Below are 27,772 nucleotides of genomic sequence, written 5' to 3'. Positions count from 1 at the left end.
CAGGAATGGATTTTGGATATACATAAATGGTGCTCTGTAAGACTGCTTGCAGTGTAAAGGTGAATTTGGTCCAGAATCTAAGCCTAGGTTGTCCCCTCCCCCCTTCTCCCCCCAGTAATTTATTTTTAAACTATTGAATCTGTTTAAGGGCATTCATTAACTAGTGCCCACAAATAGCACTGGGGGAACAAATGTGTGCAGCAGTAACAAATTTGATAATGATCCAGAACAGCAGCATTCCTTCACTCCTTGCTCTTTTCACTCTCCATATTAACTTCTGTGTTATTAGCAATAATCAGTGCTATGCCACGGATAAGCTCTGCCTCTTTAAATTCTTAGGAACCAGACAGTTGTGATAAGCCTGACTAATTCATTTAAGAATGGCATTAATCAGTTAAAAACAGAGATGGGGGTGTTGATGTTGATAGAAGTGTTGCATAGGGTGTATGTCGCTCACAATTTTAGTAGTTCTTGCTTTAATTCAAAGAATTGTGGAACCAGTTCACTTTAAGGAAAATGTTTCACTTTTAATTGCTCCTAGTGCTTTTCCACTAAATACTGATAATGCTGTTCGTAGTCACTTGCCTTGGAAAGCAGCCCTACTGGGCTGTTGAGACTAATCTCCCAGATTAGGACTGCAGACACAGTGGCTGGGTCTTGGTTCTTAGGAGATTCCTAACTGCTAGGTAATGGGAACATGTGACAGCGCAAAGTGAGGCTTAATTGAAGATCTCCCTCGACCACATAAAGGAAACCTTAATTTAAAAAAAAAAAAATACGTAAATCGATAGAGCAGGTTAATGTACTTTTACATGATTAAGGCAAATACCATTGACTTTCCATTGCTCAGGCTGCTACGATAGGCTTTCTGGCCTGTGTCAGTACAGCTATTTTTTGTCAGTGCTTTTAGAATCTGTCTATATGTAAAAAAATGCTTTTTACTGAAGCTCTGTTGTGTTGCCCTGAAAGCCTGCTAGGATGGCGTTCTGAAATCAGACCAAGGGTTTGCAAGGGCCGATCCCCTTTGACTTCTGGTTCACCCTTCTTTAAAACCTTCTGCTAGGGAGGGGCTGCAGCATTTTTGTGCACGCAGTGCTGAGGGAGAGTCGCTTGACTTCGTGATTTATTATAATCTACCTGATCCCTTCTAAGCTTCATTCTATGGGTGTTAAAGACCCTCTCTCGTTTTTAATGGTCTTGATGTTCCACCAATCAGCTTATCCTTTGTTCTGCAATTCTGCTGTCTGTTAGATGCTCCTGGAAATGAAGCTTGTATTTCACAGATTGTTTTTAACTTATTTCAATTAAGTTATATTTATTTTTGCTTCAATCTTAGACTGAATAATGTAGCCTTAGGTCCCTAGCATATTAGTAAAACTTCTGGTTTATTTTTAACTGTAGAAAAAATGTTGTTTTCTGTGCAGTGATGCACCTCGCTAACTGGACCCCCCTTTTCAAAATTGTAGATCCACCCGTGGGGACTTCTAGCTTCTCTGCCAAGTAAATCCTGATGTGCACTTATGTGTGCTTTCCCCACAGTTTGGACTTGTGCTCTTTCTTTCAGGTAGCAGCCATGGCTATGCCAACCCAAGCAGCAGAGCATCAAGGCGGGGAGGAAGTAGTCTTGGCTCAGCAGCCAGCAGCAGTTTGCTAGACATAGATCCCCTGATCTTAATCCACTTTTTGGATCTAAAAGACAGGAACGGTATGGAAAATCTGTGGGGACTACAGCCACGTCCTCCTGCCTCACTTCTGCAGAACAGAGGTAAGTGGTGCATTTAAAGCAAGTTTTATGTCTTTCCTGAGGAAGATGTGCATCAAGTAGGTATCCGTTTTTCTGGCTTGCTCATTTTGAAGTGGGGCCAGTGGAGATGGTTGAGGAAGAATGTCACTGAGTTCTTGGGAGCTGTTGATATGCAGCCTTGGTGGTGCCATAGCATTAGGTATGCCGTTAGGCTGATAGGTCCTGACCTTAACTTTGTGAACCAGAAGAAAGATGCCTCGTGGTAAATAAAAATCTGTCGCAGCGACTGTTGTAGAAGGTCAGTTACTCGTCTTGTGCGCTGTTAGGGAAGAATTGGTAAATTAACGCCACGTTCTTAAATAGATTCACCATGGCTGACGCTTGTTTGGGGCTATCCAGCCCACAGCCACCATATCTTATTGCAGATCCCTTTGAAACCACCATTTGGTGGCTTAGTAGGGCAGAAGAGAAATGCTAGTTCATCTGATGCACGGATGTAGTTTTCCTCTTGCCATAGTCGTGGCATTTACATTATTGAATCGAAAGATGAAAAGCAAATAGTTTTGCGCTTTGCAGTTAGTTTGTAGCATGTGCAGCTCCAACAAGAAGCAGTTTGAGGCAGAGTGAGCTACAGATAATCCTGGGCTGCATACCAGAGGCAGCTGCTGTCAGGACTCTGCTTTGCCAGAACTAGAAAGAGCAGCTGATGGGACTGAAGAGATGGGAAAGGCTTGCATTACTAGCAGTGCTGCCCAAACCCAGATTCAGGCCCCCCCCCCCCCCATATGAGGTGATGTGCTAGTTTAGGATTTCTGTATCCTTCAGCTGCTTACTGCAGAATCAGTATCATCTATTTTGCTGATACCTCTGAAAGACCTGCCTCTGGTGCCCATGGCTTATTCAGTCATCCTGTTAGAAGGAGGCTTCTGGCTTTTTTCTTTTCAGGGCTGGCTAGGTTTCACCTTCTTGGTTTCCAAGTGCCATTGGAGTTGACAGCTCTGAGCCAGGTGAATTTGCAGCGAGACACTTAAAGGATTGAAAGCATTACAAATAGATTTCAAAGTAGATCTAATGCTGACTTGTTACCGTATAGGCTTACCCATGTATTATCTCTTAGCCCTGATCTTGTGCAGCCAGTTCCCTAAGGGAGTTCTTTCACTTCAGACTCTTTCTGAACTGTCAGTTAATTTGAAATGCATATAAAATTCATGCTGGTATCCAAGAAATGCATTTGCCATCAGACTAGCTAGCAAGCAGGTGAACTCTCACACCCGCCTAGCAGTAAGAATTGGCTCCCTTCATCATGAAGGGCACACAAAGAAAGGGAAAGCGCAGCTCCCAGCACTACAGAGCTGTCTTCTTGCCCACTTCCCCCTGAGGTTCAAAGGCTGGGAGAGCTGCTGTCTCCCCAGACAGGAGGAAGCTAATGGAGGTGAATTAAGTGAGATGAAAAAAGATCATCTTCCGTTGGGCACCCATTTCCCATTCGCCCGCTGGAGGTAATACAGGAGGGTTTAAGTGTTACACAGGAAGCCTAAAACGTGTGCATGGGGAGGGTGGGGGACAGTCTGTACCTCAAGAACTGATGGTAGCAGAGGCTTTGTTAGAGAGCATATGGCAGTCCAGGGTTCACATTATCACTTGTTGCCAGTGTGAACAGGATAACACTGTTCTGGTCCCTATTGAAGTGTGGTTTTGACAGGTGCTGACATTTTTTCTTTACACTCTTCTATTTTCCTAGCAATTAAAGGTATAACATGGATATCTGCTAACCTCAGGGGGGAACTGTGTTTGCATTAGCCCTTTCTCTTAGCAGCGTAGAGGGCCCTTGGCTCCTAGCTGCATTAATAGGATGGGTAGGTTAATTTGGAACAACTGTGGAAAAACCACAGTTGTAAAAATCTGAAGCTAATAAAATAAAAAATACTTGCTGATGGGATGTTAAACCTGTTTCACACCATTTGCAACCCAAATGTTGCAGCCTTATGCCAGTGCTGCAGGACCCAAATGTGAAACGGATGCATTTCCTCTTACATAACCTGGTGGACCGCAGAGAACGTGTGAACTGTGTGAAAATAGTAGGGCAAAACAAGTGAGGTCCCACAAATCTTTTTAGCTTCATGAGGCCATTAACTTGTCAGCCAGTCCATTCTCTGGACACTTTTTAACCTTTGTGTCCCTTCAATCTTTCCTCTTCTAAAGCATCATCCTATTCTCTAAAAGATCGAGACCAGCGAAGGCACCAGGCCATGTGGCGCGTGCCCCCTGACTTGAAGATGCTGAAGAGACTCAAAACTCAGATGGCTGAAGTTCGAAGCAAAATGTCTGATGTGAAAAACCAGCTGTCAGAAGTAAGAAGCAGCAACACAGGCTCTTGTGATGGACAGCCTGGCTTCCTCCCTGTTGACCAGGGGGCTCTGGCTGCCTGTGGAACAGATAGCTGCAGCAAGCTGCAAGAACTGGGAATGGAGCTCTTGACAAAGTCCTCGGTTACAAGCTGTTACATAAGGAACGGTACGTGTGTGGGGAGGGGAGAAGGGGCAATTATAACTGTCACTTCCCTAGACTGCAGTTGTATCCAGGAATAGATGTCTGCCGGTTAAGCTTGAGCTGAGTTTGATTACTCAGAGTATATCTCTGTTGAGAGCTCCAGAAGCATGAAACCAACCCACTCTCTTACTGAAAGAAATTAAATGCTTTGTTTGCAGCCACAAGTAAGAAAAGTAATTCACCCAAACCTGCCCGGTCTGGAGCAGCAGGCAGCCTGTCTCTACGAAGAGCCATGGACTGTGGGGACAACAATCTTCGCTCAAAGGGAGACTGTCTGACTTCCTCTGAAGGTAAACCTGGAGTCTAGAGATGTGCCTTGTAACGTTTCCAGGAACCTCTTGTAAGAATGCTTCTAGGAAGCTTGCCCTTGCCCTTGGGAGAAGTCTGTCTGAAAATATACACATCACCTACTTTTCTTAAATAGACTGTATATTATAGAACCAGTACAGCACTTTGTGGACCAGTCACACCATTGTACTAAGCTTTTGCGTGGCAAGATACAGGAGGTGACAGCACCTCTCTGCTTGGCACCGGTTAGGCCCCATCTGAGTACTGTGTGCAGTTCTGGGCTCCACATTTTTAAAAAGGATGTGAAAAAATTAAAGAGAGGGTCTAGAGGTGGGCAACAAAGATGATCTGCTTGGCGTGCAAGTTGCACAAGGAGAGGCTGAAGGAGCTAGGCATGTTCAGCTTGCAGAAAAGGCACTTAAGAGGGGACATGATGGCAGTCTTCAGACACTTGAAGGGTTGCCATCAAGAAGAGGGAAAGCACCTTTTCTCTCTTGCCACAGAGGAGGATGTGGACCAGTGGCTTGAAGTAGCAGCAGAGTAAATTTAGATTGGATATCTGGAAATACTTCTTCACTGTGAGAGTAGTGAGGCAGTGAAGCAGATGCCTAGGGAAATTGTGGACTCCCCATCACCGGAGGTGTTCAAGAGGAGCTTGGGTGGCCTCTAGTCAGGGACGATCTAGACATAGCTATGCTTATTCCCTACCACGGGTATTTCCCATGCTTCGGGGCTCTGCTGGTTGCTCCCTGCCCTTCCCCTCCCCACCTTTGTTTCCTGCTCTATGTGTTTGGGTGTGTTTAAGCTTCCCCAGAGGCATCGGGTGTTGGCTACAGCTAAGGCTGAGGACTTCAACTGGGGTGTGGCAATTCTTCTGCTAGAAGCAAAGCTGGAGTTGCCTGGCTAAGAGGGTCCTGCCCCTCTGCTCTGGGTCAGACTTATTGCCATATTTGGGGTCAGGAAGGAATTTTACCCCATGGTCAAATTGCTGTGGACTGTAGGGATTTTTGTCTTCCTGTGTAGCGGGGGTCATGGCCCTCTGCCCAGGAGCTCTTGAACGTATATTGACAACATTTTATAAAAGCCGGGCTTTGGCCGTGGTGGTTCCCCCGCTTAACCCGTGGCAGATTATGTGTTTGGTCTATGTTGTGTTGGGATTGAGAGTAGAGTTTAGGTGAAGGTTTTATGGGCTGGTTTGGATAGGGATGATCCGGCCTCAGGCAGGCGGGTGGAGTAGGTGACCTGTCAAGGTCCCTTCCAGCCCAACTTCTCCATGACCCTGACACTGCTGTTCAGCACCGCTCATGCTTGGTGTTCCAGAGGCATCCTTGTTCCGGCAGTAACCTCTTGCCTTTCTAAAATAGTTTTAACACCCTATTTTTGCAATCAGTCTCTTGTAATGCTATATTTTAACTTTTCCTTTATTCTTCCACTGCCTATAGGGCAATAGACAATTCTACTTTAAAGTTCTTGGGAGACTTATTCCTGTGACGGGTATCAGTGGAAGTAGATGCTGTGGTCACTAGACAAGCTCTCTGGCTTTTCAGTGCAGCATCATGGGTGGCAGTTCCAGGAAAGCTGTACTACAGAAATCTTGAAATGGAGGGTCCCAAGCAAGCATTGGGAGAGGTTACTAGCCTTGCCCTTTCCACAGTGCTAAATGGATGTGGGATCCAAAGGAGAGCTCCTGGGATGGGGAGTGGTGGAAATCTCTACCCTGCTGATGTAGCAGCCATCACAACTGCTGCCACGAAGGCTGCTGCCCAAGTGCAGAGACCTGCCTTTGCATGTTTGTAGCATAGTTGCTGGATTGGAGCATCTGCTGCTTAAACAAAGCAGCACACTGACTTCTCGGTGTTCTCCACCTAGCTAGCAAATGGCCCCAGTTTTCCTTCTACATAAGTCTGAGTGGTGTGTCTACCCCAGGAAGTCTTGTATGGGAGGTCCTGACCTTGTGCTCTTGGAAACAGGAACTGTAGAAGAGACCTGCCCCCAGAGCTCATGAAACCACCCTAATGGCAAATACTGCTTAGGCAGGGACATTAAATGCCAGTTATCTTTGCCAGCATTTGCCACCCAAATTCATAATCCAATTTGTGTCTTTCACTCAGTGGATTTGGGAAATGTCTTTGTTGCACTCTAGAACTCGCTGCTGCTTTTCCCAGGTTGCATAGGAAGTGCGAAGCATAGCACCAGGCACGGCTCCCCCAGGCCCTTGGCCAACGGTGCTGCTGGCGAGGTGTTGCTGAAGCCAGAGGACAGGCAATGCGAAGGCTCAGATTGTGATGTGGGGGTTTCTGGTTTGAACGGTTTAAGTGCTGCAGAGAAGACAAGAAAAGCTATTGCCCTGGGGTAAGTTCTTCCCTTGCTGAACAAACCACTACAATCAGGTGTGTGTGGCCAGGTGCGTAAATGACTTTGGAGCTCTTGCTCCTGCCACTGGTGCCTCCAGGTACCTGCCATGGTCCACGCATGGGCTGAAAGTCCCTCCTGTTGTCCCTTACGTAGAATGGGGGATAGAGCAGCTCACTTGAATGACTGCCCCAGCAGAAGGTGGTGTGGTTTGCCTGCTTTGGTTTGCGGTCCCTTGCTTATTTTTCTAGTATTTCTCCCCATAAGCCCTCCCAGAGGAGTTGGTACGTGGCTTCTTTCTGTGGGGGAGGGCATTTTACCTGGAATCCACTCCCTTTTTTGTTGCTAATTTGAGAAGTCCCTAAGTACAGTTTAGTTCCCCAAGATGGGACACGGGTGCCATGAACTAAGCAACTGAGTTTCTCTACATACCCAGCAAGTGCCTGATGGGGTGACCTCTTGGCTCTGTGGCTGTCTGTGATGTGAGAGGGCAGCTTGAAGAAGGCTGGCTTTAGGAAACCTGAACTTTTCCATCGTAGGTGTGGGGTAGAGACAAACTCCAGTGGCTGGGTGATTCAGTGGTGTACATCAGAGGAAGAATGCTGCCTTGGGAGAACCAGCTTTCTACTTTTAAGCCACAACTAGAGCCCTGTGAATAACCCAAGTAGCTTCAAAGTTTTAGGTTTCCATGAATGTGGGAGAGGCTCAGCTGGTGCTATCCGGCAGGTAGCAGGAGGAACCGCCCCATGTCTGCACTGAATGCTTTAGGTGCTATGGGATGACTCTCCCAACCCCTTTTCAAGGTCAAGTTCTAAAGGATGTTGTACAGAAGGAGCACCGACAGCTGATCTGGAAAGCAACTCGGAAACTGGGGAGCTCCAGGCTGTGCTCTCTGAAGTTGCCTCAGCAGGACCAGAGGAAGGTAAATAACCCTGTGAGCCATGTGGCGACTCCTCAAGCCCTACCACTTTGTTTCTCCAAATTGGTACGTTTAAAAAAAACCCCCTGCTTGGTGGCTGAACTGTGCAGCATTTGGTAGATTCATTATAAATGCAGAGCGGGGGGGCTGCTCGCAGGGTGTAGGTGTCTCAGACATGATGCAGTCACAGTACAATAGGACTCTAGAGAAGCAGGAAGTATTTTGAGGAGCTTTCTCTTAGTTTGGGTTTCTAGTTTAGTTCCCCACCTCCAGATGTCTGTCTTTATGTGTCCTATAATTAGACATACAGTTGTAAAAAAATAACTGCATCTAAATATGGATGCCACCTATGCTATTTTAAAATCTAGCAGGAAACCTTGAGCGTAGGGCTTCTGGTTTGTGGGGTAATCGCAGTGGTGGCTGGCACCATGTCTGCATTGGGACAGCTCTTCAGTCTAGTCTAAAGCAGACTTTCCAGCATGCGAGTCCACTATTTCCTGTGAAAGCTGGAAGGTATCTTAGCTGTTGAAAACAAAGGTTCCAGTCTCTTTCTTCTTGCTGAATGCTTTTCATGCTGGAGGACTGACTTATTGATGGTCTGTGTGGAAGAGTGGCTTTTTTTCTTCATATCTTGTTGAAACTCTGCTGCCTTCCACCTCTGCACTAATTTGAATTTCAATGACTGAATTGTAGCGCAAAGCCTATATTAAGGTGCCAGCATCCATCTCTCTCTGCAGTGTGCAACACTGTGTAGGTGTTGGCATTTGCAGAAGGTCTTGCAGTGACATAAAACTGAATTTCTTCTCTTAGTCACTGCAGCGTGATCGTGATGCTTCCTGCCGTTCTCCTGTTCTAGAAGGGAGCCCTAATAGAAAAAATGTTTTTTAAAAGTAAAATATTTCATTGTTAAAACCCCAGGAAACACATCTTACAATTTATTTCCTTTGAGAGAGGTAGAGTCGCAAGAACAGAGCCATCCATATCTCAGCTGCGAGAAAGCAAATTGTTAGGATTAGTTGCGAGTCCTGAGAACTAGATTTCTCAGTCCTTGGAACAGGCAAACCTGCTCCTCCATCTGGTTTGAATCAGGGATCATCATGTTATGCTTATGTGTTTAAACAGATATAGCTCCAGAAAATATTGAGAGGCTGGTTGTAGGATTCTCATGTTAAAATATTACTTGCCTAATTTTGCTCAGATACGACACTGCTGAAATTCCACAATGAGTCAATGAAGTGTAGCTTTGCCAGGTTTTAGGGCCTGGCCAACTTGGACAAAGCAGTTGGAAGACCACCTGAAATCAGTGATTTCTCAGCACTCGTTTGAGCTGCAGCTGTGATAAAATCTTCAGAATAAATGAGTGTGCGTACAAGATGAGGTCACACGAAGTACCCCATTAGTTAGCTCTTGTGCTAGCCAGTGGGGTATAGGTACACTGCAAGTCTGGATCGTTACCAGCCGTCTGGTGAAGCCCTGGGAAAGGTGGGCTGGTAGCTACCTGAAGACAGCAATGAAGCTGGGAGGAAATGCAGATGGTTGAGTTTGCACTTGGAACACAACAGACTCGTATAGGGCTGCTCCTTTGAATCGGGCTTCTGAATTGCCAGACCAAGCTGGAAATGGTCCGCAGGTGGCTTCTGCTGCTCATCCCTTTGGGTAGATGCACTGAGCTCCAAATGTGCCCACTGCTCCTCTTCCTTGTTCTGTCGCCAAGTCCTGGCACTAGCTGTTGGTGCACCTTGGGAGTGGCAGGAAGCTGAGGAGCTTGGTGATGGGATTCTCACTGCAGCTGTTACTGAGCATTATCCTTTGCTCCTTGCAGCTGGGCTGTGCCAGAAGCATGTCCTCCACCTCCTGCCAGGCATGAGCAGTGACAGCGACATTGAATGTGACACTGAAAATGAAGAGCCGGAGGATGCCGCGTCATCCACAGATGGGTTTAACCACGCCTTTGCCGTCCAGTCCTCGAGCGAAGGTAGAACCCACGGTGACAACATGCAGTCAGAGGGCAGATGTCCAAGGGCCAGCCCTAACCTGGCTTGCGTTTTATGTGGGTAAATGTCATCTCCCAAGGCCAAGAGACGCAGTGCTGTGCCCCACAGAGCATTTGCCAACATAACTGGCTTGAGCTTGAGGTCTTGTTTAGCCTGTTTTTTATTACAAGACAGGGACAGAATTTTACCTCGTTCTGAGCTGAAATGACACTCGCGTCCTTTCACGCTGTACTTCATTTAAGCAAGGGGGGATAGATCACTATGTTCAGGGTGACCCAGCAGACATCTTTCATTTAACTTCAGAAAAGCAGAACCTCATGCCCAGCTTGGAAGGCCACAGAGCAGTTACGGTGTCATCCACCTCTGGGTGGTGAGCATGTCCTGAGAACAGGCCCCAGTGTCCCTGCAGAGCTGCAGTGTTGAGTGGCGAGTTTGGGAAGTGTTGGGGGGCTCTGCGGTGTCAGATTCCACCCCCCCCCCCTCCCCCCCCCCCCCCCCCCCGGCTTTAGGGAGTTTGAAGGGTGCAGTGGTTTTCCAGCTCATCTCCTCCACAAACCTAGCTGGCTTTTGAGCAGAACAGCGGACTTGGGTGCAGCTGTCTGCCTCATTTCCACTAGAGAAAATGGGCAATAAGTCATGAGAACTGAAATAAAATTCCCTGGTAATGAGGGTGCCTCTTAAATGACAGTAATCTGCTTAGGAGCACTTCAGCTTGGTTTTAAAAGGGGTAAAAGTCTCTGACACTCTTGTTCTGTGAAAATGGTAGGAACTTGTCATGGGGCTACTTGGAACTTGTTCAGCTGATTGCTGAGTCTAAGGAGGTTGGGTAGTGGTCTGGCATCAGTGTCAAGCCCGGGTCTGGGTTCCTTACTTGGAACCAGCTCAGTGGCTGATTCTGAATTAGGCTGCAGAACTCCACGGCAAACATTGAATCCTGAAGTGACAGAAGAGTCCAAACACTGCCGCTGGAGAGCAGCCCGGTGCAGGGCAAGGGTTTTATCTGCTGTTAAGAATGAAATCTCAGTCTCCTCAAGACTTGCAGATCATGGAACCAAATGCTTCAGTTAAATTAGACTAGTTTGGGGTGCCGGGCTAAAGGATCATCTGTAACTGTCTTTCAGTCCTAGAGCTGGGTTCCATGTTTCCTGAAGGTGATCAGACTGGTCCTGAAGATCTCGGTTTTGCTGCTGGCGAGGACAATACCAGGTAATTGAACGCTGCTCTGGTGGCAGGTCTGCTTGATCCCAGTCATCTTGAAAAATCAGAGCTGCTTAATATTCTCAGCTCTCTGGTTTGAGCTTCCTGCTCCTAGATCCCCAAATGAACCACGGAGCAGTGCACGTTTCCATCAGACTGGGAGACTGCGGAAGGGGAGGATAGAGGGGAACATAATGCACAGAATAATTAATACCCTGCCACTTGCAGCTACTTCCCAGAGCAGATTTGTCTGTGGGTGGAAGTTGGTGAGATCCTGGCCCATGTCCGTGATTTTTCTTTTTACATAGACTTTCAAGACCAGTTTGTACTCTCGTCCCTCCCTCCTTCCCTACCCACGCCCGACTGGTCTTCAGTTATCAGAGGTTTCATATCTGTTCTTTCTGTGGGAGGGCCTAGATTTCAGTGTCTTAAACCCTTCAGACCCTTCCTGCCTGGTCCATAAACCATAATTGCTCTAATACAGGCCCTGTTGAATGAAATAATTGTGTATGATTCTCTTTGGGCCAGGTAGAGGATTGGGTTGGTGCCTGCAGAAGACTGTCTTGAAGAGCTGGGTTCACACTAACCTGCTTATGCCCCTGAGAAGAGGTACTCTTGCCACTGGAACTTACTTATGCCATCAGGATTGCTCATGGTAGAATAAGCTGACTTCATTACATTCTGTAGTTCTTCCTCACCGCCTTGAAACCTCTGCATAGGTCCCCCTGCCCTGTGAAAGCCTCTTATAGCAAAAAGACTGCGTTCCTCTTGGTTCAAACATATTCTCTGAACAAATGTTCGAAAGGTGCTGGAGCCCTGTGAGCATGCTTGTCTAGTGACTCTGAGGCGGGTGCATTGGAGGAGGTGTAGGAATAATAGCTGTGCCAGTAGAAACGCAGGGGACCCTACAGATATGTTTTAACTTAACGTTAAAGAGGAGCAGCCTCTCCAACCATTAGTTACCCTCCTCTTCCATCTCCACCTTGGACCAACTTGGAACATGTTGCCAAACCCTTTTTTTTTTTGCCACCGTGCATTGCATTTGAGCTGCTAAACAGTTTGTGAAGCTACGACGAAAGCTGAAAAACTGGCTGTTGAAAAAGCAAAGGTAACTGTAAATGTTCGTAGAGTGTTCCTGCCTTATCTTGCTGTATGTACTGGAGTTCTTTTTGTATGTAAGATTGTTCCCCTGTGTAAGTGCTGTGCGATTCATAGTTTAGTTTGAAACTTTGCACTTTGTTAATAAAATGAACATTGAAATACAGCGTGAAATCGTTTGACGCCCATCTATACACGGGTACAATTGCAGGTGCTTATGCATTTAAAAAAGAAAAAGCAAGACTCTCTTTGTCCTCTCATGCTGCATGCCTGTGTCTGCAAATTATTCAGCTGAAGTTCGGATTGTTTTTCTTCTCCTTTCAGTTGCATCATTAATAGAATTGAACATTGGCAGCTGAAGTCCCGTGTAGGAGTTAACAGTCCATCTGGGCTTTTCAGAAATGCACCGTGTTGTTGGCTGTTCGATGTGGAGTGTTTGAGGTGGAACTGGGGCAGAACCTACCCCCAGTGAAAGCAGTTGGCATGTAGTTGACTAACAGCCGTTCTCAATCCCTCTGGCACTGGACCTCTGCCCTCTTGTTTCTTTTCAGTGTCTATCTTCCTCCACTATTGCAGAACTTTCTTTAAAGAATTAGCCCTAGCATGTGCACTCTGATCCCTGTCATAAGCACGGGAGCAATGGTGATGGTGCGTTTGGTGGCAGGAGGGGTATGAACTGATGTTTTTCAGTATCCTGAGCTTTCCCACTCTGTGGAACTCAGGCCTAGGGTTTGTGGGGGGTGTTTCTGAATTGAGGCTGGTTGAAACCACTTCCTCCTCAGCCAAGTTGGCTTTAAGTCATGTAAGGGTTAGGGGCACGATAGGTTGGCTGTAGAGGACTCGACTCATTCCAGTGTTATAAGCCCCTACCCTTGCCCATGTGTCCGTCGAAACTGGGTGACAGTTTTACCTGTAGATTTTCTGCGTGTTTTAGCACAGGTTCTCTTGCTCCCGGGACAGCTGATCTGTAAGCGGATCATCAAGGTGCTTTAGGGTTTGACATCCTGCCCTGCCTGATGGTTGAGTAGGGCCTTTGGAGCAGGCATCTGACTAACAACATGTTACTCAAGAGGGTTTTTTCCTACAAAGAACTAAAACGATCCAGCCTCAGCTGGGAATCCAGCAGCTTCCTGTCCAGCACAATCGAGGAGTCTAACGTCAGTGGCTTCCACTTTACAGTGGAACTGTTCGGTCTGTGGCTCAAAGCTTCTAGAAGCTTAATTTTGGAGACTGCGTCTTGGCTAAAGTGCTCAACTCTTGCCAAAAAAAAAAAAAAAAAAAGTCTGTGTGGCCATACCAAGGGCTGGCACTGGCTGTGCCAGTAGCACTGAGTTGAGCCCACTGTCCCTCCCAAACAAAGCTGTGAGCTGGCCTGTTACTCTACAGCTACCCTGGTTCTAGCTTTGTCTTTCTTACCGAAGTGTAGACTAGCTGGTGTTTCCTGCGCCATGCTGAATGGAGACACGTGTATTCCTCGCCCAAAGAAAACCTGAAATTAATCCCTGTTGCCTTCCATTGAGGGGAGAGGCAAAGTCGGTTCACAGATCCCTTCACCCAGGGTCCCAAGAATAAATCTGTGGTGAAGACTGGGAATTTTAGAAAGCAGCTCGATTCCAAACTGTGTCTGCTTTCAAGGGAGTTTGAATACAGGTGCCCGTAGCTTGCATGTGGAAGGCAGTTGAGCGTAGACCCTGTTTCCTGGCCAACAGCAGAAGCTGGCCATTTGGACTCGGGCAGGGCCTGCAAGGGAGGTGTTGCTTCCCTTCCTATGGAGTTGGCACTTTGAACACTTACACCGGGGGAAATTGTGTAGCTATTCCACAAGCCAAACCCTGCAGTAGGACCTGCAGCCGGAGTGTCACTTACGCAGTCTATACCCAATTCTGCCTTTATTTAAGATGCAGGCAGGTCCCTGTTTGTACTTGAATCACCGATCTCCTCTAGCTGTTTGAATTCCCTTAGCAGCATCCTTCAATAGTGTGCTGCATAGGAGCTTAGCCCAAGGAATGTACTTGTTGTTCTGAATTTGTCTTGGAAGAAACAGACCACTGAGAAATGAGTTTTAAATGACTGTTTTATTAAGATACTGGTAAAATTTCAACATAATCCTTGTCTGTATAAACAGCTTGAATTAATAAATAAAATCTGTTTGACTAATACATGGTTATAACTGAACTCGCATGTGAGCTGCAGAACACGGTTGCAAATGGAGAGGTCCCAACACTGTTAAACGGTTAGAGCTTAAACTGATCGACTTGGGAAAGAACATATCAGAAGTTTTGTGAACAAGAGGACACGCATATCAACAGGAGCGCCCGGTGTGAGAGCTGACAACACACCTGGTGCTCCAGAACCGGATCTGCCTACGTAGACAAGTTACTCTTGCAAGTAAAAGTGCTCAGGGTGAACTTCGGCCAACTTGCCCTATTCTTGTTTTGAGTGCATCTAATTGGACAGTAGAGGAAGCTGTTAACAAAACAAGCCAAATGCAATTACAGTTATTGGACTAACCTTGAATAGGTGGGATTTTTTTTCCTCTAATGCTTCACCATAATGCTGGCAGCTACAATGCTAGTGCCTCATTAACAATGACTAGTAAAGGACGGAGCATCCAAGTCAGAGGTTGCATTTACGCTGGACTATTATTGCACATGATACAAGGGTAGGAAGCTTTCTTCCTGTTGCAAAGAGTTATGAGCCAAAGAAAGATTGCCCTAAATTATAGGCATGACCAAAGCTGGAGTATCCCCTTGACTGGCTTTGTCTATGAGAATTGTGTCATGAAGAAATTGTGCCAAATCAGCCACTAATTTAGATCAATCTTTCTCATTTCTACAGCAGACCGGTGCCAGGGGAGGGAGTGCTTAGTGGTAGAAGAGTGGACGTGGACTACGGTCCTGTCTGTAAACGCTGAACTTGCGCCTCATGCATATCTGCCCGCAGGACAGCACGTTTCTCACTGACGCACACAGTTCCCAATACTGAGTGGAGTTTCTATGACAGTGTACCACTATAAATGTGGTATAAGTTAAAATCTGCTTCCACATTGTCCTCAAGTGTTACACTGCAGCCTAAAACTAAATACTGAATGATTTTAACTTGCAAGGACAATTGATGGCACTTCTAGGTAAAGAAAAGATATTTACATGTGATTCCACCCACCTTTAGTGCAAATCAAAATGGGTTAAACAGCTCCCTGGTCTGGTGCTATACTGCTCTCTGCAACAGCAGATGTTCCTCAGAGTTGCACATTTAAAGAAAAAAGTGTACACAGGAAACTTAGAGTGGGGATCAAACAAATCCCATTCAACTCACAGTGACTAGTTTACTGGCGAGTCTGGAACGGCTTCAGCCAGACTGCCTGAAGTCCGTCTCTCAAAACCAACACAACTCCCTAAACACTTTTTCACTACCTCCCTCCTATTTTTGCAGGACACGTTTAACACGTAAACTGAAACTAATGCAGATTGTGTTAACTCGAAAAAGGGATACTTCAGCTCTTTATTGGAAAGGTTCGTTATACAAATTTCACCACCACTAAGAGATACACAATAAAAATACAAAACACAAGTCACAGACTGAATCTCAGAATTAACAATTAATAAATACAGTTATAGATACTTTTGTAATTTGTCTAATATGGTTTGTTTTTTTTACATTTGTCACCAGTTTAGACGATCAAAACTACAAGGTACAGAACGCTTAGATACCATTAGAGGGGTACTTATTGCTTACGTTAGCAAGCAGCAAATAAGGGCACAGGATTTTGAACTGAAGAGAACTACTTCCTATCACCAGTGGCATTAAGAGAAAACACTGCATTTCACAAAGCACTGCTTTTTTGTCTAGTGTAGAATCAAGAGCAGCATATATCAGACCAATAACCACTACTTTTAATATGTATTAGAGAATTTTAAAGGACTTACCTTACAAATGGTTCCTATCTACTCTATAAATATGTATTTAGTGAGGAAATGAACACTTGCTATTTATACAATATTTTGTACCTGACCACACTGGAACTACAATGGGAATTCTGTTTTCCTAGAGAGAAACGGTATGAGAAGCAGAACTATTGTTATGGATCCACACCTAAAGAGCTGCACCCTTACCAAGACAACTTACACTCAAGTCCAGTGCTTTTCAGCTATTCCTGCACGTTGGGAAGAAGGTCAATCATCCGTAACTTCTTGAATTCATATTTACTCAAAAAAATGGCACTTGCATCACCTTTCAGTAGAAGTACAGTTATCAAACAGAAGAGAGATTCCACGTGCCACCTATCTTTCTGTGAAAACATGAACAATGAGAAGGCACCAGAGAGATGCCCCAAAATTGCATACTTCATGGTTTTGTGGTTTCTCTACTTTCCTTACTAAATCTGATTGGAAACATAGAATACAGCTAAAGTGTGTTGATGACAACAGCTAAGGCTTCATAAAAGGACAAATGTAGCAGCCAATAAATAGTCCCTTAATTATGGTTATGGTTAAAAAAAAAAAAGCCTCAAAATGATTTTAAAAAATGTAGAAACCATTTTTCAACTCCTGTTAACTCGCAGCTTTTTGCTGTTTCATCAAATCACTTTAAGGAGCGACTCAAAGAATAAGTGGAGATTGGGAGAATTCAAGTATTATGGTCTCCAATAATTTAGAGTCCTGTGACAAAAATTCAACTATTTTGCAAATTTGATCTAAACCGTAAGTCTGATTTTAAAGTGTTACTGGTAGGAGGGTGTGAGGTATTGGATGTTGCTGAAATGCAGAATGACATCTTATTCTTATTTCTGCCCAATTATTTTTTCCTGTTGACTGGTACTGCAGTAAAGAATAGTGAGAGGAGGGATATTCTAATGTGCTGTCCAATACAGCTCACTGGAACAGTTTGATTACAGTTAGGGTTTTTAAATTTTTTTAATTAATACTCCGCTTATTACAATAAAGGACAGAAAAGGGCAACACACCTTCCTCGCCTTTCTACGTGAACCGAAGTTTGCTTGGAGCAGAGTTCTGGATTGTCAGTGCGTGTTATGATCTCAGCGAAACAAAGAAATTGCCCTCATCCTTCTGCACCCACAGCCCTGCTACGCACCAGGGGTTACTCCGGCAGTCTGCCCACGAGCTGCGAGGGATACCACATTTCAGCAGCAGTGCCACAATACCGCCACTGTCTTGCCCTCCCTAAAACCAACCAGCCTATTTTAAATCAATACCTTGCCACCTACAGTCTGGGACCTAAAACAGAATCCGGATCAAAGTGCTTATTGTCCCTAACGAGTGGTTCTGTGGTTTGATTGATTTATGCCAGCACTGTTCACGTGGACATCATCTCCACAGCCTTGGTTTCTTCTAAACACCTGAGATGAAGTGATAGCGAAGAGAGGTTGGCTCAAAGCATTAACTGCAATCGTGTTGGATTAAAACCAGTTGACAACGTAGTCTCCTAAATTGACAAAATAATAAAAATGCCACTAAAAGCACCAGGAGGTTGTGAAATCCCCAATACTGGACCTCGAGCCAGAGAAATCTTTTTTTGTTTGTTTTTTTTAACTACAAAAACAGTTTTTCGTATTCCACATTTTATGTTACATGAAAAAATAGCTAAATTAGGAGTATGTACCTCGGTCTGAGTCTGAGAACAGAGAGGAGATCTCACAGCAGGAGCTTAGTTCTCCATTCCTAAATTACCTGTTAAAACCCTGTATGGCTTTTAGTCTTTTACCTGCAAAATGGATGGGTTTTTTCTATAGATTTCTCTTAACATTAGTCTGAGATAAACTGAAAGCAAAATAAGAAAAAAACCCCACAACCTGGACTTCTATGGAAACTCCCCCCTCCCCCCGGTACAAAATTTGGCAGTTCTAAAAGAGGATCTTTCTGAAAATATTGCTCCACAGACAAACCTCAGGCAGGTTCAACGTTATATCCCTTTGCATTGTTTGCAAGTCTGTTTCCTAACTGCGTCTGTTCAGATAAGCCAACTAACCAGCTTCCAGTAGTGAATGCGAGTATAGATACCTACATGGGCATGTGTCTGGGCAGCTGTGACTGCTTAGAGTGGCACCACCAGCAATTCTTATTGAGACGGAAACACTATTTCTTTTAATTCCTTGGTCTATGTACATATAAGCTGAGCTTTTGCAGGTTCTGTAATACACACCGTTCTGAAATGCCCACCTTTTGATTTCTGATGATGCTTTTTTTTTTTTTTTTAATTCTGGGAATGTCTAATCTAGATATCTGAAGGGGGGGTAACAAGGAGGATTGTTATATTTTACAGTGCAAGTGAAGGTATGAATGTGGTATACAGTTACTCTGTCTTAGCATGAACAGCATACTCTCACTGTAACTTCTGTGACTATTCATCCTCCACCACAGAGAGCTTCTTACCAACATCCTAATGTTACTACCACTTCGGACAGGCAAGGACAGACCCAATCCTTCTGTACGGGAAGGCTCACGAGCAAAGGGAGATGCGCGAAACTTTGGTCTGAGCCTGGTTTCTCGTCGCCGCTTGGCATTATAGACGTGGAAGCGAAAGAGAGCAGAACCTCGTCTGCCCAAGGAGTTGGGCTGCTCCTCTTCCGTGTGGGAGAAGATGGGAGAGAAGCCCTCGGAAGAGCAGTGCACCTGGGATCGCTTTGTCCATGCACTGACAAAGCAGCACTCTCTGGCGCTTCGGTCTTCACTGTTGAACCATTACCCAAATTCACGCTCTTTGGTATGCCAGGACTGAACACTTGAACTGGTGGCAAACATTTGGCACTCTGAGGTTTGCTTGCTTCCGTGGTTGTCAGGTCTAAGTAGCCTTGATCAAACAGGTTAATTTTGGACCCTATGCTCAAGCTAGTTCTATCAGTGAAGGAATCCACTCGTCCATCATACCCTAGATCTGCTGGTGCTGAGCACTGGTGCTGAGGCCAAGGCCGTTTGCAATCTCCGTGGTTTTCCTTGTCTTCTCCGCTGTCTTCTTGCCCTCCTTGAAATGAGTTCTCTGTCCAGTCTGATTCTTCACTAGCATTTACTGCTGCATTCATGTCCCTGAGAAATACTACGATGACAGTGATGTTGTCACTGGAGCCAGCATCTCGAGCTGATGCCACTAATTTGTGTGCCACCATGCTGCTATCCCCATTATTCTCCTTGAGGTGATCGGCTACCACCTTCACTGCCTCATCAGGATTCACTGTGTCATAGAAGCCGTCACAGGCTAAAATGAGGTAGTCTTCAGACCCATCCAGGACAGTGGAAGCAGAGTCTGCGTCGCCACAGATATATGGCTTGTGCTCTGCATCTCCTGCAAAATGAAAAACAGGGCTAGGTGAGGCTCTGGCTTTGACTGATGTGCTGAGTAATTGCTAGTAGCCTGGATTCCATGTAAGGATATGGAATCAGAGGGTTGGAAGAGACCTCGAGGGTCATCCGGTCCAAGGCCCTGCACAAATGCAGGGAAGCTGCTCCCCAGCTCCTTTCCTCCTCTCTGTTAGGAGCTGCTTGGAACAACTAGAGGCAAACCTCTGCTGCACGGAGAAGTGGAAGTCCTTGTTCCCAGCTGGATCAAAGAGCCACAAGGGTTCATTAAAAAAAGAAATAGCGGGGGAGGAAATAGAATACAAGCAGCAAAAGGAATGAAACGCCATTTCTCACCAATAGCTCTGGAGACTGACAGACTCCCGTTGACTCTCCAGGCTCCGAACCAGACCACGCAGCCTCCCAGAGCCTCAATGCGCTTCTTCTCATCCTAAACCGCAAGGCAACAGAAGAGCTGACCTTCGCTGCCATAGCTAGACTCCCCTTTTGGACATGGTCTGGCTGCACATGGATTTCTGCAGGAGGTTGTGCTGCCCTCCCAGTTAATTTGACATGGGGCTTTTCTACATCAGGAATCTTATCCAAAGCAACAGGACTAGCTGCTTGTTCAGCTGCGAGACAGGCAAGGCAGCAAACAACAGCTAAGGCAATTTTATGGACAGGAACAGGTCATTTTATGGAACAATAATTATTTTTTTCTAATCTAGGCAGTCGGTAGGGGCAAAGCTGGCTGTCAGCAATTCAGTACCTCTCGATCCGGTTTATGAGGCTTCATCAGTTCCACAGCTTGGCCCCTTCTCACGAGCATCACCTGGGAGTCGCCCAGCCATGCCACGTGCAGCATGTTTCCCCGGATGAAGGTCACCACGCCCGTGGTCCCACACCGCAGGCTCTAGAAAAAACATTCCAGCAACTGAAAGCTGCCCCCGGGCATTTTGCTGCACTGCTCCAGGATGGGGCGTGTGGGCATTTCAGCCCGGCAGCCGTTCTGATGGACCAAAGGGGCTGAACACTTCCCCAGAGCTAACATGACCAAATGCAAGTAACAGGGCAGAGTTCTGCCCCAGTGTTTGTGGAGGCTACAGTTCTCATCCTGGCCTCGGCCACCAGTCCAGCGTGGCACCCCACAGACCTCCCTGAGCCCCAGTTTCCATCCGTAAATGAGGGAGATTCACTCAAAGCACCTTGGGGCCTGCTTGAAAGCAAAGAACCACCAAGCAGTGGTAATCCTGACACCTTGCTCCACTCCCTCACCCCTGCCTGAGGACCCAGAAATGCACTTGGCCATTCCGCCTCTCTTCCTGAGCTACACGGAGTTCCGTTTTCAAGGGGGAAACAATTAAAGGACAAATGTAATTAGCACAATTGTCTGTTGGCAAATACAAGGTACATGGAGTTGGAAGCAGCTAAAAAGACCTTGTGATGCTCAGTTCTGGATTTCTGACCTTGCTCTCAAGTTCAGACATTTGGAAAGGACCTTAGCAGTCCTCAGGTCCTGCCTACACATGAACATCACCCCATGGTCAGTGGGAGGCAGTGGGGGAAGGGGCAAGGACAGCAGCACCAGCATATCTAAGGGAATGTCTGCCCTGCAGTGACTGTGGCTCCTGTAGACACACAAGCTGGCTCTAAAGCATTTGCCTGGATACCGACAGCTGTGTAGCCATGGCAGCGCGGAGCTCCTCGTGGGCTGCAAAATGCACCCAAGAAGCTGGGTGAATCCTCTGACAGCTGGTCCACACAGAGCCCTGTGGTGCTGCAGTCACACTGCCAGGACAGCCCTGGCCGGTGAGCTCCGCACTCCAAGTCCTGGAAACACAAACCTACACTGGGGGCTGAAAACGCATGCATTTGCTCTGCGGTCCCTGCCCAGACCTGCTCCGTTACAACCCTGTGCAGCTCTGGATGATTAGTTCAGCTAGGACTCCTCCCGCAGGCCCAGCCCCATGCACCAGCAGGCTTTAATCGTGGGCATGGAACCAGCCCTACACCAGCTGCAGCTCCTTCCGCTGGAGACTGAAAGGGGCCTGGAGCTTAGCTCCAACCCCAGAAGCATTTCTGTCCATGTTAGATGGTGGCTTGCAGGCCAGTAACATCCATACAGGCAGCCTAGAGGAGAAAGGCTCCAGGCCCCTCAGACAGCATGTGGCAGAAGATGGTCTGCGCTGTTTAAGCAGCCCCGAGGACTCCACTGCTCCCAGCTTCAAGAAGGCAGAAGTGCATGTTCACGACGCATTGGGGCAGGAATGTCATTACCTGCCCTGCCCGAGGGGGCTGCTGAGGGGGTCAGGGACGCCTCTGAGCTTGGCAGGTCTTGAACTGGAGCATCAGGTTCGAGGGCAGGGTGGGGTCCCTGCTCTCCAGACTCAGTCTGCAACGCACAGGTGGGCGCGGGGTGGGGGCTCCCGTGTGACTGATTGTGAGCCTTCCTGCTGTGCGGAGCAGCCACACAAAACTCACCTCTCGGGCCGCCTTTTGCACAAAGCGCTCGTCTGTCACCCGGAACGCCTTGCACAGTGCCTCTGTGGGGTCATGCTGAAACATCTCCTGGTGCACCAAGTTCACATGGAGGTGGATGGAGGCATAAATGGCGGCATCCACTCCCCCGTGACCATCGAATACTGCGAAATAAGCTTGCTCCTCTTGATCCTGTGATTGAAAACACACGAGCAAACCAGACAGACAGACAATGCTGCTGGTTAACTGAATTACACCATTAACACCATTTAATTTGAGATTTCTGGTGTCCTCTCAGTGGTTGTTAGGACTGTCATGTGGTTACAGAGGCAGACTCTCCACAGGAGAGAGCGACTGGATAGATTATCTTTGTTTATACCAACGGGGGGTGGGGACTGTGCATATCCAGTCCTATTCTAAGCCCGATGAACTGTGCTTCCATGCCAGGAGCAGGTGCTCAGCCTCCTGGTTTGTTATACCTTTCAGGTGTGCAGACTCAAAACCTCTCCTAAATAAAAAGCAGGAAGTGGCTTTGGTGATACAAACAGCAGCCAGGAGGAGACGACTACCAGATCCACTTGCTTGTGGTCTACAGCAAGATTCGAACCCAGGTTTTCAGAGGTAAAATGCCAGTGTATTACAACATGAAGCTGACTGGCCCTGGGTTTTTTTTATCCAGTCCCCATCAACTCAGGTTGCTATATGTATTGTCAGGGAATTAAACATGACCATAGTCTCAAACCAAAAGGAGCAGAATTGCTCCTCTCCAACCCAGTCTTCTTGGTTTCCCCCAATCTGCTCAAGCAGAAGAAACAATGCCTCACTACCCGGAGGCATCAGCTCCAGCACCTATTCAAACAGACAAAACACCAACCCACTGTCAAGTGCCAATTCAACCTTGACAGCCATCTAAACGACTAGGATATTACCCATTGTAATTTTTAAGTGATGGGCTCCAGCACAAGTTTGAGTGAAGGAAGGTAACAATTGACAGGCAAAGGAAACAAACCTGTCTCTGTTTGCATTAACATAATGCAGCTTCAAAGCAAGAACTCAGGTGGGGCCCAAGAAAACAGTTATTAAGTTGACTAGGTGCAATGTAGAACCAGTTCCTGCATCAGCCTGATGCAGGTGGGCTCACCCTTGCTACTTTCTCTTCCTTGCCATTTCTCAGCATCCAGATCTTCACAGCTGAAGAACTAGCACGGGGCTGGGGCTGGTTAAGTCATGGGAACAGGTGGAGGAAAGTAACGCTGGGCCCAGCTCCACCCAGACATTGGTGCTGCTGGACTCTCATGGGGGCCTCACTCTTCTCCCAGGACTGTTTCTACCTTCCCCTTCTCAGGTGTTTAGGTCATGGATGTTGCTGCACAGTAGGCTGGCAATGCACGCCCACCCCGGATGACAACTGGCCAGTAGGAATGAGCTCCGAGTGCACCAGCATTTGCTTCTCTGCTGGTGTCCAGGTGCCCTTTGACTGACAGAGAGTCTTGCCTTGGCTTACTCTTTAGTAACGCAATGGCCTCCCATGTGGGAACGCTGAGTTCCACGTGGTGTCTGAAGCCGTTAAATGCCAGGAACTGTTGCAGAACCACACTCCTATTGGCATCCAAGCAGGTGAATGGACACCACACTCTCATGCAGGCTTTTCTCTTGCCAGCAGAGTGCAACCTTCTAAAATAAACGAAAGCTAACAGGCTTCTAAACCACAGGACAAATATTAGCACAAGGCACGGGATCAAAACCCGGCAGTGAAGCGCGGACACCACTGGAATGGGGGCAGCAACTGGCTCAGCAGGTCCGACAGAGACAAAGCCACTAAATGTTAGCTAGATGAAGCCTCACTTTAAGTGTCTGTCTTCCTATGTACCATGGAGGCAGTGTGTTTGGAATTGTACCTAGTAATGTTTGTAGCAAATTCTCTCAGCTACCCTAAAACCACAGTTGTGTCTGTAGCCTCCTTCTCAAATCCATCACAGATTGTCTTTAGTTTTCATGGGTAAGCCCTTCCTCTGGTTTCCCTAAAGACAAAGCCTACATTCCGGAGGTGTATGTCACCTTTCACATCAGCTCCCTTTACCTCAAGGTTGAAGAGCATGTTGAAGTCCGGAATGCAGACGTGCTTGTCTTCCATCTTCCTGCGCATGTTTTTGATGGCGTGGATGGATGTCTCATAGTACCGGTGGGGTTTCATTTGAAGTGGAAAGTCTTTCACCCAGTTGCTGCAGATCTCATGGAGTTTGTTGAAAACCAAGCGGGCTAGCTTCACTGTCTCAATCTCTGATGGAGGCAAAATAAAAACAATGTTAAAAAGTGAGAATTTTTACCTTATGCACTATAGAGACAAACCGAAAGAAGACTTGGCAGGCACCTGACATGGGCGTCCAGCCAGGAAAACCTGGATTCTGAAGGGGGAGTCAAGGGAGCCAGGCACTGCCAGCATTCCTCCCTGAACGCCTCCCTCGTTTTATCGTAACTACTGTCCTTTTCCAGGGCTTATTTTCTGCAGCAGGAAGAATGAGAAGGTTGTATGCACACCTGCTGTAACCCCTTTGCAACTGTAGATTAGGAGAAGTAACTATACCACACCACGGGGGCTCCTCCGGTGATGGACTGAGACACTATGTGGTAGAAAGATGTTGTAAACCTTAAAAGCCAAAGGGGCTGGTGAAACATTCAGCACACTCTTGAAAGGGATGCTAACCTGTTGCTTTGTTTGCAATTGGATGCTGCAGCTCTGAGTGGGAAAGCAGGCAGCAAATGTGGGAGGATGGAGCACATCCTGGGTTCTTCAAGCTTCCCCAAAGCCTGTATCCCCAACCTCCGGTTTCAACAGAAGCCTCAGCAACTCCGCCAGCCCTGCAGAAGCCCTCTGTCCAAGGGAAGGAGGGAGGGATGGAAACTACTAGCATTCATTCAATATTTCATTTCTCAGGAATATGGTGGAGTATCTGTAAGCAGCTCCTAGAAGTGCTGGCACAATTAGTCACTAATAGGGTTGGGAAATGTGTGTGCTGGAGTGGTCAGCAAGCCAAGGCCTCTGGGATCTGTTTCGAACTCTGCTGATTATTTATCCCCTAAGTGGGGAAACGAAGACTCAAGACTTTTAAAGCTTAGCCTCCATCAAGGGTTCTGAGATCTTTCAGATGGGTGTTGTACATTGATAGTGTTATAGCTACAGATTGGGATAAAGGGATACACCTGATTCAGAGAGACCCAGGACGCCACCTGAACTCGAGTTCCTAGTTATGAGAGCTGGTCCTACCATGTTCACCAGATACTTGCTGCTCCCTCTCTCTCTTTGTATGGCGTCAGATATCAGTTTCCAAACCTACAAGCCACTGTCTGGTATTATCGCTCAATGTGCAGATTCCATCTACCCCGTCTCGGCATTTATAGAGACTGCAGCTTTCAATTAAGTGCTGGCTGTTTGTTGGATGCCGCATTCACACAGGGGGCTGCCCAAGAGGTTCGTCTGGTGACATGTTTTGAAGTGTCTGTATCCAGATCTCAGTCTGGTCAGCTTGACCCATGCCTCTCTGTCAAGGTCGTGCCCAATGGGGGACTCGTTTGGTGTTGGTATAAAACACTATAGGAATAGGTCTGATTTTTCTCAGTGCTTGGTCCACTCTGTTGCTGCTCAAAGGTTTGGTTCAGCATCCCGAATCTCTTCAAGGAACTTCATGTACAAACAGTTTATGACTTACAAGCCTCTTGAGCCTCTATCTGTTCAGGTCTTCAGTTAACAGTTGATGGAGCAGGTGATTTTCATCATCTCTTGCCGCTATTGCTAGTAACAATGTTGGGGTCTGTCTTTTATATCACTTGGTCTAATGCCTGAGAGCACAGGGAGAGTGTGTGTGTGTGTAGCCTGTTATGAGTCTCAGCACACGGTTAGGTACAGTGTTGAGCTTTGTAGTGTATCAACTTCTGGACCATCCAGGAGCACAATATTTTGCTGGGGCATATGCCATTGCAAGTGTGGTGGTTCTGAGCACTTTGAAGCTAGCACCCCATGTCATGTTGGCTAAACATCCTAAGGCAGAGACATTACCACTGACCTTCTGCATGTGATGTTTATAGGTGAAGGAATGGTCTAATGCGACTCCTAGGGAGGTTTGGATATGCTCATGGGGAAGGATGTGGTTGCCTACTCTGATATTCAACGTGCTCGCGACTCGACAAGTGTCCAGGTAGAAGAGCAATGACACTGAGGCTCAACTTTTGAACACCACTTGCGGAGATAGTCAGCGATGAGTCCCAGGTTAGTGCTCTGTGTCTTTTCCAGTCGTCATGACTATTCCTTGGGCTGCTATGGTGACATCAGTGTATATGCATTGTAGCTGTTGTATTTGGGAAGTCTGAGGTGTATACAGTGAAAAGTGTTGGTACTCGTGCTGACCCCGGGGGGACTTCACTCTTCAGAGTTTGTACTCTGCTCTTTTCTCCTTGGCTGGTAGTGTGTGTGAATGATCTGCTGGAGATCACGTTCATAATGAAAGCCATAGCTTGCGGTCAGATGCCACAGAGTGCCACAGGTATTTGAGGCCTTGCTGCCAATGGGAGGAGATAGAGCCGCTTAATCTACCAGCCCTTGGAAGCAGATGGTAGAAGTACCAGTACAATCAGGTTACCAGTGTGACAGCACAGTGGTACCCCCAGCTGATCCCCAGCACGGTCAGCACTTGCCCTGTGGGACAGCGCAGGACATGGGCAAAAGCACTGGTAGGACTGTCCAAATCCTACCTCCAGGCAGGGCACTTCAGCCACAAGGTTCCTTTTCTCCTCTTCCTAATGGGCACGTTTAACAGAGAAAGGTTGGTTTTTTTCAGTGTTACTGGTTTGTTACAACCTGGAAAGCCACTCAGCAAGCAGAATGGACAAAAGCCATTAGCTGTGCTGAGATACTAAATACCCTTCTCTGCAGGGAGTATGCAGAATGTCAGCATCATCAATAATTGCTGCTTGAGATCAAAACAGGAGAAAGGCCCACAGCAGCCCGTCCACCCCCTCACAGCTGTAAATTACTCATCAATCGTTAATGTCGTGGGGCTGAGCAGGAGCTGAGTCAGCGCTCGTCGTGGTTGTGCCGTGCAGCAGTCCATCTCCCTCCTGCTCTAAGATGCTTCTGCGATGGAGCTGCTGATGAATTGTGCCAGCACAGGCGGGAGACCCAGCCCGACAGGTTTGTTCCCAAGACTGGTTGACTGATTTCTCATTGCAAAGTAGGAGGGAATGGAAACTGTGAGCGTGTTTTCATTTCCACACTCCCCAGCCCTGTATTAGCTGTAGGTAACTGGCTAGACCAGGGATGCTCAACAACCCCAGCCCACAGGTCAGATGTAGCCTGCAGAGTTGTTCCAGCCTGCAGAGCTCCCCACGGGCCCAGAAATTTGGTGGTGGGAGAGCAGTGGCAGCATTCGGTGCCACCCCTCTGCTGCCAAATTTCCAGACCAGTGGGGAGCCCTGCAGGGGGACAACATGGCCCTGCTCACTAGGCCTGGCACATGGGGCTGGACTGGGGCACAAGGCCCTATGGAGGGCAGGGGGTGAGCCAGATCCAGGCGGTGTTCACTGACCCGCACAGGATCCAGCCCGTGGACTGGCCCCACACCACTCATCCAGGTTAAGCACCACTGAGCTGGACTCGCTGCATTTCTACTGGGTTGAGATGGATCCTTTAAAGGGATGGGGACAGCTGCAGGTGTGTGAATGCCCAGCAGCCCTACACTACCAAGCACAAGAGGAAAGTCCAGTTTATGAAGCAATATTGACTTTGCACTTCCTCAGTGCTCATCACCCAAGGATCTTGGGGGCCTTCCACTAATAGCTGATTTAAACCAGATCTTCACCTTGGTTCAGC

The 27,772-nt window shown here is 47.1% G+C and overlaps 2 protein-coding genes across 11 annotated transcripts in view; one reads left to right on the top strand and one right to left on the bottom strand.

Moving 5' to 3' along the window:
• The window catches only part of TRIM37 (tripartite motif containing 37), a 41,247-nt gene extending 28,915 nt beyond the window's left edge, over window positions 1–12,332 (top strand). For 7 of the 10 annotated variants that reach the window (XR_003095197.1, XR_003095195.1, XR_003095203.1 and 4 more), the window contains 8 exons: window positions 1,565–1,765; window positions 3,947–4,258; window positions 4,453–4,584; window positions 6,748–6,934; window positions 7,738–7,856; window positions 9,676–9,907; window positions 10,969–11,053; window positions 11,573–12,332. Coding sequence is in view for 2 of the 10 variants with exons in the window: in XM_025209930.1 (XP_025065715.1) it covers window positions 1,565–1,765; window positions 3,947–4,258; window positions 4,453–4,584; window positions 6,748–6,934; window positions 7,738–7,856; window positions 9,676–9,828; window positions 10,969–11,053; window positions 12,103–12,109 (1,196 nt within the window). In the remaining 8 variants the exon portion in view is untranslated. The remainder of the gene's footprint in view (window positions 1–1,564; window positions 1,766–3,946; window positions 4,259–4,452; window positions 4,585–6,747; window positions 6,935–7,737; window positions 7,857–9,675; window positions 9,908–10,968; window positions 11,054–11,572) is intronic. The other 3 variants (XR_003095196.1, XM_025209930.1, XM_025209932.1) reach the window with 3 other exon arrangements.
• A 1,866-nt stretch (window positions 12,333–14,198) lies between these two features.
• The window catches only part of PPM1E (protein phosphatase, Mg2+/Mn2+ dependent 1E), a gene marked incomplete at its 5' end in the record, with an annotated part of 89,196 nt that continues 75,622 nt past the window's right edge, over window positions 14,199–27,772 (bottom strand). The window contains 6 exon segments of the mRNA XM_025210863.1: window positions 14,199–18,764; window positions 18,767–19,438; window positions 19,789–19,882; window positions 20,201–20,344; window positions 21,913–22,101; window positions 23,990–24,189. Of these exon segments, the coding sequence (XP_025066648.1) occupies window positions 18,409–18,764; window positions 18,767–19,438; window positions 19,789–19,882; window positions 20,201–20,344; window positions 21,913–22,101; window positions 23,990–24,189 (1,655 nt within the window).

Source organism: Alligator sinensis, unplaced genomic scaffold (genome assembly GCF_000455745.1).
Source record: "Alligator sinensis unplaced genomic scaffold, ASM45574v1 scaffold118_1, whole genome shotgun sequence".
NCBI classification, from domain to species: Eukaryota; Metazoa; Chordata; order Crocodylia; family Alligatoridae; genus Alligator; species Alligator sinensis.
This window is presented reverse-complemented; position numbering and strand designations above follow the sequence as displayed.